The sequence below is a fragment of the Episyrphus balteatus genome, chromosome 1 (genome assembly GCF_945859705.1).
Source record: "Episyrphus balteatus chromosome 1, idEpiBalt1.1, whole genome shotgun sequence".
Classification (NCBI taxonomy): Eukaryota; Metazoa; Arthropoda; class Insecta; order Diptera; family Syrphidae; genus Episyrphus; species Episyrphus balteatus.
In genome coordinates this window covers 165,914,048-165,927,153 of record NC_079134.1, presented here as the reverse complement: position 1 = coordinate 165,927,153, position 13,106 = coordinate 165,914,048, and the positions used below count along the sequence as shown (strand labels likewise).

General features: G+C 28.2%; 3 protein-coding genes across 6 annotated transcripts in view; 2 read left to right on the top strand and 1 right to left on the bottom strand.

Annotated features, from left to right (window-relative positions):
- Window positions 1–1,512: 1,512 nt before the first annotated feature.
- The window catches only part of LOC129921111 (pre-mRNA splicing regulator USH1G), a 522,815-nt gene continuing 511,221 nt past the window's right edge, over window positions 1,513–13,106 (bottom strand). For all 4 annotated transcript variants that reach the window (XM_056002793.1, XM_056002794.1, XM_056002792.1 and 1 more), the window contains 4 exons: window positions 2,998–3,141; window positions 2,711–2,932; window positions 1,738–2,649; window positions 1,513–1,680 (listed from right to left, as the gene is read on the bottom strand). In XM_056002793.1, the coding sequence (XP_055858768.1) occupies window positions 1,515–1,680; window positions 1,738–2,649; window positions 2,711–2,932; window positions 2,998–3,141 (1,444 nt within the window). In that variant the 3' untranslated portion in view covers window positions 1,513–1,514. The remainder of the gene's footprint in view (window positions 1,681–1,737; window positions 2,650–2,710; window positions 2,933–2,997; window positions 3,142–13,106) is intronic.
- LOC129921123 (uncharacterized) lies at window positions 6,141–7,430 on the top strand. Its single transcript, XM_056002810.1, has 4 exons — window positions 6,141–6,427; window positions 6,505–6,581; window positions 6,969–7,134; window positions 7,218–7,430. The coding sequence occupies exons 1-4, from the start codon at window positions 6,262–6,264 to the stop codon at window positions 7,388–7,390; spliced, it is 582 nt and encodes a 193-aa protein (XP_055858785.1). The 5' UTR covers window positions 6,141–6,261; the 3' UTR covers window positions 7,391–7,430.
- Window positions 9,544–10,581, top strand: LOC129921133 (uncharacterized). Its single transcript, XM_056002821.1, has 4 exons — window positions 9,544–9,785; window positions 9,864–9,952; window positions 10,162–10,321; window positions 10,383–10,581. The coding sequence occupies exons 1-4, from the start codon at window positions 9,614–9,616 to the stop codon at window positions 10,475–10,477; spliced, it is 516 nt and encodes a 171-aa protein (XP_055858796.1). The 5' UTR covers window positions 9,544–9,613; the 3' UTR covers window positions 10,478–10,581.

Below are 13,106 nucleotides of genomic sequence, written 5' to 3'. Positions count from 1 at the left end.
ATTGGGCTTAAAAATGACTAAAATGACTGGGCTATCTAGGCTTATTGTTAGTAGGACATTCAATTGAAAGAAGATTCCTTTAGTATGATTAAAACTCAAAAGTCCTTCTGAACAGTCCATCGACCTTATACTTTCTCTGAAAAAATTATATGCAACTCTTTTTAAAATTTTGACCGTTTGTTACAATCTTATTTAAGCGGAGTCTTGAATAGCAAGAAAAGTGATCGACCTATTATATCAAGCTTTTATCGTGTTATTTGAGTCTAGGTTACTTCAAATTTCTGCATAAAATAGATTTGAATTTCACATTTTTTTTAAATTTTGAAAGCTTACTTTTGACCTAACTTTTTTAATTAAAACTTGAATATTTTTAAAAGTGTTGGAGCTACGAAATTCGGGTTTGCTTCAAAAACATTGTTTTTGAAACTTCAATTACTGGCAAAAAAAAAATTATTATTTAATTATTCTTTCAAAATGTCTCCACTGGCCTATGCAAACTAGAAATGCACTTCTGAAACTTTACGTTGAAAAAAAAAAAAATACTGAGATAAGCTACAAAATTGTACGCAACAAATTAGCATTTAAGTACCTACGATTTTGGACGTCCAAAAATATTAATTTTCCTAGTTTCGTTCGCTCTTAAGCTTTATTTTACCGGAATTTTGAACAGAAAAAAAAACTGTTGAGGCTATAGAAACTAAGTCCGTTGAATTAAAAAGCATTTAAAAACCTACACATTTCGATGCCTGCCAAACCTATTGTTTGTTATCATTTCAGATTTTGTCATTTTCAATAACTCAAAAACCATGTCAGATAAATTTTTTTTTCTATTCCGCCTCAAAGTGTCCTCCAAATTAAAAGACGTTATATATTTGAATACGTATAACCATAAAAATGTAAAAACACTTTTTTCTTTAAAAAAATGTTATTTAAAAATTATAATTTTTTTTAACAAATTCATTAGAAGTCGAAAAAGTGGGCTTTCGTTATTTGCTCATATATGTTATATTATCGAATATAAAATTACAAAAAATATTGCATATAAAAAGGCTAAAGAAATGACCTTTTTTTCGATACGAGTGGTCAGTTAAAGATCTCTGAATTAAAAACGTATTATTTTGGGGGGACTTTATTAAATTTTTTTGAAGATGTGGGTTTTATAATTTAAGAATTTTTTAAACTTACGAGTTATTTCACTGAAATGTTATTTTTTTGGATAGTGCGGAAAAATCATTTTCACATGGACTTTTGAATTTCTTACATTTTCGAACGAGCTTGAACCATAAAGTTTTTTTTTCAATATAATTTTTCGTTTTCATCCTTAACAATTATTCACCAATATCGATGAAATTTTTATACAATTTCCAGCTAAAAAAATATTAATTCTAAAAAATCTTCTGAATCAAAAAAAAAAAAATTAATTAAAATGTCTTCAAAAAGTTTTTTTTTTATTAATGGTAAAAATGTAAAATTAAGAGATGAACAAAATTTGTGTGTTTTTATTTTTTTAAATTTTATAATCGACTATCTTGAATGGGCCCTGGATTTGCCAAGGCATTACGTCTTTCTTGAATGGCAAAAGTAAGTTTTCTAAATGGTCCAAGTGGAAGTCCAAGTGATTTAAGATCTGCCTCCGTCAAAAGCATCAAGGTGTCCAAATCAATTTGTTGTTTATGAAATCTAGAAGCATAAAACAAATTTTAACTGAGGCTAATTTTCATGTAGTATTAAACTTACACAGCCAAATACTCATCCAATCCCCAAACAGCTAAAAATCTCTGAATAGGACTCCCCGAATCCTCTTGATCTTCATCGTCACTAAAACAAGCACCTTCTGAATCACTATCTGATATGTTTAAAAACGAACGCGATTTAACTGATCGTGACTTTCCCAGCTGTCCCAATTTCCTTGAAGTATTAGCAGAATTTGATGAATCAATTGATGAAGCTTCAGGATGTAATTGACTCAATGCAGCTGTAACTGATCGTCTAAATGCAATACTTCCCAACATTGGTCTATCAAACAGACCAGTTGGTCGCTGAAGAAGAATATCATTGCAAGCTTCATCATCATTCTGTGCAGCTAAGAAATCAGGTTGAGAAAACGATCTTGACAAAGTTCCATAGCCAATCCGTGGAACTTCCCTTTCTGTGTCACTATTTGCTTCCATATCAAAGACATCTGTAAGTTTTCCTCTCTTTCCGTTATCTTCATTCGAACTAAAAGTTCCAACATACAAAACTTCTGAATCACGCTGAAGACCAGTCAAAGAAGTTATGGTTCTCTTTCCATCGGATTCGATTTCTCCAATTTTAAAACCAGTATCATTTTCTCGATCACCACGTTCACGACTTGACTGATTTTTCAACTTCGAGACCATAACTTTCTTTTGTACAGCACCAACTCTACTCGATATTGATCCACCAACTAAATCACTGAATTTAGCACCATTCATTGGTTCTTTTGGAGGTTTGTTGAGATTACCTTGACTGGACCAAATTTTATGTTTCAAAGCTGCCAACATTGTCGAAGGTTTCGGTTTCATATTTTCATATTCTTGTTCGGTTTTCTGTTGACGTTTCATATATTCTTTGATACGTTTTTCACAATTCTTCTCGGCGATTTCTTTCATTGTTTTTGCTTTTTTTCTATAAGAATTTAAAAATATCAGTAAAAATTTTGAGAAAAATTTAAGAAGTCGAATAATACCTATCAGCTGCTTCCAAATTAGCTGTAGCTGCATCTAGAAATCTCAAAATATCATCTCTGTTATTGATAGCTGCAAGATCTTTAGCACTATGTTTATCAATATCTAAAGCATAAATGTTGACTCCGAATTTGAGAAGAAAATCAACACAATGCATATGACCTTTTGCTGATGCCAAATGCAAAGCAGTATTTCCAAATTGATCACATTTATCTGGATCACCACTAAATGAGAGAAAAATTACATTTTTGGAATAAAATTCTTCAAAACTTGGTTACAAATGACCTACCCTCTTCCAGCCAATAGTCGTAAGGCATCTAAACGGCCTTCAAAGGCTGCCCATAGCACCGGTGTCATTCCATCGTCATCTTTTGTGTTGGCATCTTTGCGGGTTGCGTCTTTCAGCAAGTCTAAAAGACCATCTTTTGCAGCTCTGAAAAAAGACCAAAGATAGGTTTTGTTTAGTCATTCTATCATTTAATACATTTGAGAGTCTTCTAGAGTTAAAAAGTATGATTTTGAAAATGTAAACGTATAAATAAAGCTTGACTTTTGCTTCACTTATTGATACGAGCTACAATGCTATTAAGTTAATTACTTTGGGAAAAAAATCAGTCTCCATTATATTTAAAACAGCCATTAAAAATTAAAAATCTTTCAATCTCATACAAATTGTACATTTCTCATTTTTAAAGGTGACTTTAAATTTAAAAAAAATGTAAATAAATTCGAGTTTGGGCAAAAAAATATGTAGATCATAGTTTTTTTTACTTTGGATTCGATTTTAGAATATTAATTAAAATCTATTAGAAAGGAATATTTGGTTTACGGAAAAAATAAATTCTCATTTTTTTCATTTTTCATTATGTGATGTTTTCTTATATTTACTTAAAAACATAGTTGGCAACCATGTAACCCCAAAATATTAAATTTTTTTTTTGAAACATAAATAGAAGAGATAATTGAAAAAAATATCCATGAAATAGCGCAATAAGAGGTCTAAAAGTGTGTTTTACAAATTTGGCACTTTTTGGAATTTGTTTTCAATTTTTTTTTTTTCAGAATCTTTGAATTCTATATCTAAGATCTAAAACCTTTTTGATCTGAACTAAGCCAAATTTCCAGCTTATATACTATTTTGAAAAAGAAAATTCTATTTAAAGGCTTATTCTGTCCTCCATTTTGGAGCCGATATTTTGAATAAAAAAAACTTGGAAGCTTTTTCGTATTTTCCATACAAATATCTTTGAGTGTACCAATTTTAATGACATTTCGTCAAGAAATGGGCGTGCAAATGAATTTGAACGCCAAAAAGCAGCAATGGCACCACTATGTGCCGGTAAGAAGCAACTGAATCGCCTGGTGCACACAGGCACACTAACAATGACAAAAGCGAAATATTTGTGGATTTCTGTAAAGCAAACAGTCTTGATGTTTGTGGAACTATCTTTGAACACAAAGTGTGTCATAAAACAAGCTGTTTGCTGACGAGATAGGCATAGCCCATTACTTCGCATTCGGACGTCATTTTAAAAGTACCTTCCAGGCTTTTCGAAACTAACTAGTTCTGACATGGTGCTTGATCGTTACCACCAATCAATGGTAGCTACCTTAAGATTGCGTTTAGGTGCAGTTAGGAGATAACTGAGGGATCACCTATTCTTACGAAATGAGAACAATTAGTAACTCAGAGTCCAACTTCATGGAAACCTACTGAACTGATCTGAAATTGTTTTTCTTATATAGGTAAGGTTCTGAAAGAATACGCCAGGAAGATGTATTGCTTTGGTTTACTTAACGAAAGAAAACAACCAAAAGCTCTGATAGTAGCAGAATAAGAAGAAGCATGAAGACGTTATCACGGCTGTGAAGTATGCCATCTGATTTCTTGTATAAAAACCGAATTTTTTGAAAAAGAATTTTGAAAATCATTAGAGCCGTTTTTTAAAAGAATAATTTTTGTATTTAAAACTTTTCCAATATTTTTCAAAAAAAAAAGTTGGTAGGTATAGTATGCCATTTTGAAGAAATAATTAAAAACACTTTAAAATTAAACTTCAAAATATTTCACTAAGCCGTTTTCAAAAAATTAATTTTTCAAATAAAAAATTGAAATATTTTTTATAAATCCAAAAATGTGTTTTTGAAAAATTTTAATACCTATTACGATTAAGTAAACGCTTTTTCATAAAAATTTTCGTGAAAATCGGGTTAGTCATATACGAGATATTCAGAAAACAAAAAAAAAACGCTTCTATGGCAGGTACCATTGAAAACGGTGCAATTTTTTTTTTTTTTATATCAAAAGTTGAGCCTTAAAAATTTTAAGCAAAATTTTTAGAGCTGTTCTTTGAAAAAAATTGCAGGAAACGTTTGTTTGATTTATCCATTTCGGTTGAAAAATAACGTCACTACAATGTGCATATCACATTGTGGCGAAATGAAGTTATAAACTGCTTAGTTCATGCGGGTGTAATTTTTTAATGTTTGTTTTTGTTTTTATGAGTAAATTGTGACTCCTTGTCACAGTGTTTAATTTTATTATTAATTTCTGTATACATATTTTTTTATATTTTTTTTGTTTGTATAAGTATTTATATACTTTTGAATATGCAAATGTATAGAAACCATAATTTTCTTTCTTTGCATAATGAAAAACTTTGCTAAAATCATTTTTTTCGCGCTTTAATTCAAATGTTTTCACTCTCATTATCATATCAACAATTCATTTATTTATCATTGATTTTAAAACTCTTACCTCTAAGAGCAAAGTCTCGAAGCCGCGCGCCGTTTACCTGCGTTACATTCATAAATGTAAACAAATTCAAATGAAACGTAATTTCCTACGAATCAAAGATAACTTCTTTATTAATTATAAAAAAAATGGAAATAACTGAACAAAATACTCAACTTTTATGAGTGTAGGAGGTTTTCCTAAGAAATCCCCATAAAGTTATCGAACTGGTTTGTCTTTATTATTTAGAATCCCCAACCGGCTAAGAAAAATCTTTAAATACGTCAAAATAGTATCTAATAATAGTTATTGAAATTATGCAGGGTTGCCATTAATCTGTTACAAAACTAATTTACAAAAAATACAAAAAAAAAATCCGACAAAAAATTTCGTTAGAATTTTATCAATCTCAAACTTTTCTCAAATCCAATAAAATTAAATTCAAATTTTCAGCTCAAAAAGCTATAACCAAAATGATACAAACTTTAATATTCTATTGAAGCTAACTTTAAATACAGTTTTAATAAAATACTTTTCACTATTTCATGGGTATTCAAATGTATGTATTTTAGATCTTTAACAAGATACGTAGTGTAGTAAGCCACTTTAAGTTTTTTTTTTTTACAAATTAATTTCGAGTGTGGGAACCCTGAATCATAAAACTTTCATCCAATGAAGCTATAAGTTCTCTCGGTGTTCTAAGCCACCTACTGCAGTTATTGTTGAGCTTTCATTCGGTCGGTGTGTTGACTTGAGTTGCCGGTCGGAAAACGAACCTTATTTAAAGTTGGTCATAAAAAAAGGAAATATTTGGATAACATGGTTTGGAAAGTTAGTGGATGTTGTTGCATGAACCTCCGTGTTGCTGGTTACGTACACGGTGTGGTATCCATTGCCCTCATAGTCCTAGGATTTATTTTGACAGTGTTACGATTGAACAACTCACAAATTCAAAAAATAGGCGAATATGAGCTTGATCCAAAAAGTTAGTTAAAACTAAAATAAATTTAAAATAACCATTTTTATTGTAATATTTATCATTATATTTTAATTTTTTATTAGAATTGGCGGCTTATTATTTTGTAAGCTATGCAACTGATGCTCTTGTTTCGGGTTCGATGATTATTGGAATAAGTACAGTAAGTATTTGCCTATAGTCAATATTTTTTGGTAAAAATGTTGATTAAAAAATAATCCTTTTTTGTGTGTAAACCCACCTTATTGGGTATTAAAAGTTAAAAAAAAAAGATAAATTATGGTGAAACAAGTTGTAAGTTGAACAACTTGCAGAGGTTATTGTTTTAGTGATAATTATAAGTAAATTTTAAACTGGAATTCATATTCACGAGATTTGTTTGCTTTAGGAGTTAACGGATAATTAATGAGCAAATGCAGTTTTTCCCACATTTCACGAAAAGTGAAGTCATTGTTTCTAATTTTAGACGAAGTTTATATTTTTTGCAATTTTATTAAAAAAAACTGATGAAATATTCAAAATATTTTTTTTTTCTTTTTTTAAATTTTAGAATAAACATTTAATGTTATTACCATGGTTGATATTAAGAGCTATTGGCCTTATCACAATGGCTCCAATTATTATGATACTTATGGTGGTTGGAATATTTCTATCGTTCCAAGATCCGGCGGGACTAATGGTAGTTGCAGTTGCATTGTTTATTGGATTAATTGTTGGTAAGTTATTATAATTTTTTTTTATAAATGTTCAATTTGAAACATTATTATTAATTTTTTTTTCTAAATTTATTTTATAATAGCATTATTTGTATGGTCTTGGATTGTTATTTATTCACTTTATCGTGAAATACGTGATAATAGAAATAAGCCTTTGCCAATCCAAATGCCATTGCCATATATTGAAAGGGGACCAATGAATAATGACCCAGCACCGCCATATCAAAAATTTGAAAATATTAAACAAAATATTTGATTTATGTAGGTAATGTAAGAAAATAGTTTTTAAATGTATATTTGTATGTGTTTTTAGTTTTAAGATTATTGTTAAATAAAATATAGATTAAATGAAAACTGATAGTTTTTTTAAATTTATTAGAGGAAAATGGACGAACGAAACAAAACAGATTTCACTACACAATACCTGTGGTTAGTCATCTAGAGAATTTCCAGTTCAAAAGTAAAAAAAAATTTCAAAATCGTTAGAGCCGTTTTAAAAAAAAACTATTTTTTTTAAATAGTTAAAAAAAAAAAGTTTTGAAATCAATTTGGTATGTCATATGTGGATATTATTATTCAACATCTAAAACCAAAATTAAAAAAAAAAAAAAAACAATGTCTCGTTTTCGAAAATTCCATTTTTATGCTAGATTTGATCGTCTTTTTAAGAGTGACTTTTATAATCAAGGGCACATTTAGTTTTGGTATTTTTCAATCTCAAATTCATAAAAGGGTATTTCAATTTTATAAGAATTTTAGTACAAAATAAATAAATTTTTGTATAGCAAAAAATTTTAAAGTCGTTAGAGCCATTCAAAAAAAAAAAAATAGAATTTATATAAAATACATAAAAATTAAAAAATAAATATCATTAGGTACATGAAAATTAAAATTTGAAATGTAACGGGTGTGACTTCCTAACGTCACACCTGTAACATCTTATTGGAAAATATTCTTAGAATAATTTTTATAATAAAAACAATTAAACAAATTAATATACTAAGTGTTAATGTATTAATATAGTTAATTTAGTGAATAAATAAGAGTGAAAAACTTACAAAAAATGCCTTTATGCTCTCAGGGAATTACCCTACTACAATACCATCTTTTTGCGTGTTACTTATCATTTAACATTCATCTTGATTTTTGTGTTGCATGTGTACCATTTCGATACATAGTACCTATTCATAACTTGTTATATTTGCAATATCTTTATATCTCTATTTTAAATCCAAAATAACAATCAGTGTACTTTTTATTTCTCGCTTTTATATTCACTATTATGTGGACGAGTTTGACATACAACTTACATCAATATCAATTCCACAATTTCCCCCAGTACTACTGTTTAATTTGTTCTAGTTAAAAACAACTTCAAAAAACTATTCGCTTAGATATTTAATTCAACGTAAAATAAATGTTAATATATTTTTTGAACATACTAATTATTCAATATAAATTCATTCAGTAAAGCTTATTTTCTTACCAAAAGCTCTGTAATAACTTTGAAATACTATTCAAATTATATTGTTCATTCAAAAAAAACACATCAACCCAACCCACCAAAAAGCATTTTTTTTACAAATGATACAAAAAAAGAAATTACAACAAATTTTTTATACAAATTAAATAAGAAATATAAAAACTAATTAAGTGAAAATTCCAATCAAATTCATCTGGACATGCATTTACTTTTAAGTTAGCTGCTCTCAGAGGCGCTGCTCCTTTTAAAAGTTAAAAAAAAATAGTACGTATACACCATAGTGACCACATGTTATGTTATATTTTTTTTACCAAAACATGGTTTCAAAAAATAAAACAAAATCATCTTATCTTCTTAATTTTTTTTTTAAATAAAAAATAATTTTTAAGTTCATGGAAACAAAGATAAGACTTTAGTACAATTTTTGAAATAAAATCATCAGAAAAATATGCTAATGCGTAGAAGTACTTCCGAAGAATAAAAAATTCTACATCATGGAACTGGTTTTGTTTTTTTGGCATCTGTGGGGAAGACCTATTAAAATAGAAATAAAAAGTCTGTTGGTAAATACATAAGAATGTACAGGGTTGCCATTTATAATTTAATTAAAAATACAAAAAAAAAAATATTTCTTCAACAAAAAATCAAAGGTGTACTAAATTTTTTTTTTAAAAGGTTCTGAAATAAACAATCAAACTTTACCTAAACGGAAAATTAATTTTCAAAAGTACACAAATTTGAAAAATATTATCTTTTTTTTTAATTGCTGTTCAGTTGCTTTCACACAATTAACTCATAAAAGGAATACTAAGCTTCAATGTAAAAAATTTCAAGAATTTTTTAACTCTTTATATCTACTTTGGTAACTCTGTTGCGTGTATTAAATTGGTGTGACCAAAAATAATACATATTCCTCTATTTCAGTTCTAACTTATCCTCAGTCTTTGTCGGTTGCTATAACACTAAATAAAAAACCACCAAATTAATTTGGACATAATGGATTTGAGAGTTAATAAATGTTGTTGTATGAATCTTCGTACTGCTGGCTTATTTATTACTTGGCTTAACCTGATAATAATAATTATTGGAAGTTTTGTAATAATAGATCGTATAATATTTTTAGACAATAATCCACCTCCTCCTAGGGACTATGTTTTTCGACCAATTGGTGTGTAATGAAAAGGATCATCTAAATTATTATTTAATTTCTCATAATGTTTTTTTTTTTTCAATTTACAATTTATAGTTAGTTCCCTTGCTCTTGAAATCTTCACTTTGGTAATGTACTTATTCAATGCTGTTGTGACGGCGCTATCACTTCATGGAATCTATAAAGTGAGTATTTATGTTGTCATGAAATATTTTTTACATACTATGACGTAGTAAAAGTATACAAAAAACTATGGCACGTGTATGCAAATTTGTTTGAAGTTTTTTTGTTTAGAAAATTTGGAAAGTTAAATTGCTAGGGTGAATAAACTTTAACATAAAAACATTATTTCAAGGTTGTTTATTTGTATTTTTTTTTTTTTTTTTTATTTTAGAACAAACATGTTATGATGTTGCCTTACATTATTCTAAGTGGACTTGGACTTATTGTTACGGTTCCATATCTTGCACTAATATTTATTGCCGCTCCATATTCGAATGGTCCACAAATTATTGGAACAATTATAGCAGCTTTGTTATGTGCAGTAATGTTGGGTAAGTCATAAGAATAATTTACAATTGTTTAAATAATAAAACAATTTTTTTATTTGTGTAGGTTTGATGGCATGGTGTTGGATCGTTATTTATTCACTCTACCATAAAATACGCGATTCAGTTAATAAGCCGATGTCATATCCATATGACATATGAACACCAAAAACTGGCTAAATTGTACACAAGCCAAATTATTTAAAACCTTTTATAAAAAAAAGTGTTAAATTCGAACAAAAGTTGTGAATGTGTTCAAAAGCATCAGAAAACTTCCAATTCGAATTTTTTCATATCTCCTCGTGAACAAATAGATACAAAATATAAAAAAAAAAAAATCAAATTTGTTTTTATACGTTTAGAATTTCTGACAATAATCAACTTTCCTCGTTTTGCAATAAACCTATGTTAAAAGTGGTGATTTTGAGAAAAATAAAACAATAAAAGTTCTATTAACTAAAAACTGGAAAAGAGATTTCTTATTGGATATATCTATCATATATTAATTAAAAAATGCAGTCATCATAAACTTGAATTTGGGTATACAAAGCCACATACACGTACGATAAGATTAATCGGATTATTGTTTTTGCATTTTTTACCTGAGAGGAAACCGATGTTTTCTGTTATATTTGATGATAACTCAAAAGGTTTTAAAAATGAATACATTTGTGGCACGACACTTCATGAAGGAGCAACTTGTGTGCGTGTAATCAGTTTGCAAGAATGGAAGGGTCCTACAATTTACCACCCATTCCAAACGGCTAAAGAAGAATGCACTTTTTTATGGAATCTGGTTTCTGGGATACGAACACAGACCTTTGGTGTCATAGTTTACTATACAAACAAATGGCTGTTGTTAGAAAAATAATTTTTTACTTTTGCAATTTTCCCACTTTTTGCAAAAAGATGTTGTTAACATCACAAAACATCAAAACTTCCTTTTTATTTTATTGAACATAAAGAACCACGAATAGTTAAAAACTACCTTAGTGCATGAAAAGAAAAAAATCAAACAAAACTAGGAAGCTATCAAACAACGTATTCAATGGGTCACTCTTTTTCGTCCCATTGTTCAACTTTAACGGATTGATTGAAGCAACGCACGCAACGGATTTTATGGGTTGGGCTCTTAAGAAATATTTAAAACTTATTCAGTAAAAATTCCAATCAAATTCACCTGGAAATTGTATTTAAGTGAGTTGCTGTTAAAGGCGCAGCTACTGTGACGGCTTTAGTACTTTGTGGAATCTAGAAAGTGAGTGTTTATGTTGCCATTCATTCTGTTTTTTAACATTAACGGTGACGTAGTAACAAAAACAAAAAAGTATACAAAAAAAACTATCTCACGTGTATGAAATTAATAAATGGATGAAAACTCAAAATATAGTACGTATACACCATAGTGACCTCATCTTATGAATTCATTTAAACTATTGATTTCTTTTCTTTTTAAAAATCTGAACGAAGTCATTTTATCTCCTTACTTCTGTGTTAAAATAAATTGTTAAATTCATGCAACTAAAGATAACATCTCAGTAAAATATTTCAAATAAAATCATCGGTAAAATAATGCTAATGCATACATTAGCAAAAAAAATTAAAGGAACAAAAAAACATTTGTGATTTTTTTAGTGATTCTGTAAAAAACATGATCGTATCATGTTTAAACAAAAAGCTTGGGAAAGCTCTATTTTTTAGTTTTGGGATTTTAGTACCAAATCTTTTATTTCATTCAAGTATTAAAATAGCTTAATTATTGGAACTGTTAAAAAACCAAAATTTAAAATATTTTTAGCTTGAATAAAAAAGGCTCATTTTAATCTTATCACCCATAATTTTTATAAGAAAGAGGTACATTTTCTAAAAAAAACGGTAAAAGAGCCCTATTCTTATAGTTTTCCATAATTGATCTTAAATATAAAAATTTTTTTTTTTTAAAGTAAACTTATTTCCTTTATAGAAAATTAAGTGAAATTTTTAAATGTATCCTTGAATTTTAATTTAAGAAATCCGTTGTTAAGGTATTGATAGTCAAAGTCAAGAATATGGTTTTTGATTTGATGACTGATGTCGTAGTCTAAAAAAAAAAACTGGTAAATAGCCTTTCTAAAAATAAAATCATTTTATCAGAAAAAATCTTCCCACTTTCCCAAATAAAAATAAAAAAAAATGAAAACATTTGGTTTTTAAACAGTTTTCCAATAATTTTGCTATTTTACCATTTGAAATGAAAGCTTTGGTACTCAAATCCTAAAACAAATAGAATGTATCTTTCATATGTTTTTTGTTTTGCCATAATACGATCATATTTTACTGAGATACAACATACAACCTACCGAATATCAATAAAACAATCACGATTTTTTGTTTTTATTTGGGTTAGTGTATATACCGACATCCGAAGAATAAAATATTCTACACCATGGAACTGGTTTTGTTTTCTTTTTTGGCATCTTTGGGAGAGACCGAAATTCAACAAGTCTGTTGATAAATAAATTAGAATGAACAGGGTTACCATTTATAATATAATTAAAAATAAAATATATATCAACAAGAAAAAATCAAACGGTACCTATACCGATTCTAGTAAAGTTTAATTCACTCGAATGCGGACAACGATTTTTTTAAATTAAATGTTAATTTTAAGATATTTTCGAAAATCATTATTATTGATGGCAATTGCCAACCGTTTTTTTGTATCCGATTTTCTCCGAAACTACTAATTTTAAGAAAATTTTTTGTACAAAAGCATTTTTGAGCCAAAAATAAAATTTTGAAAAAAAATTAA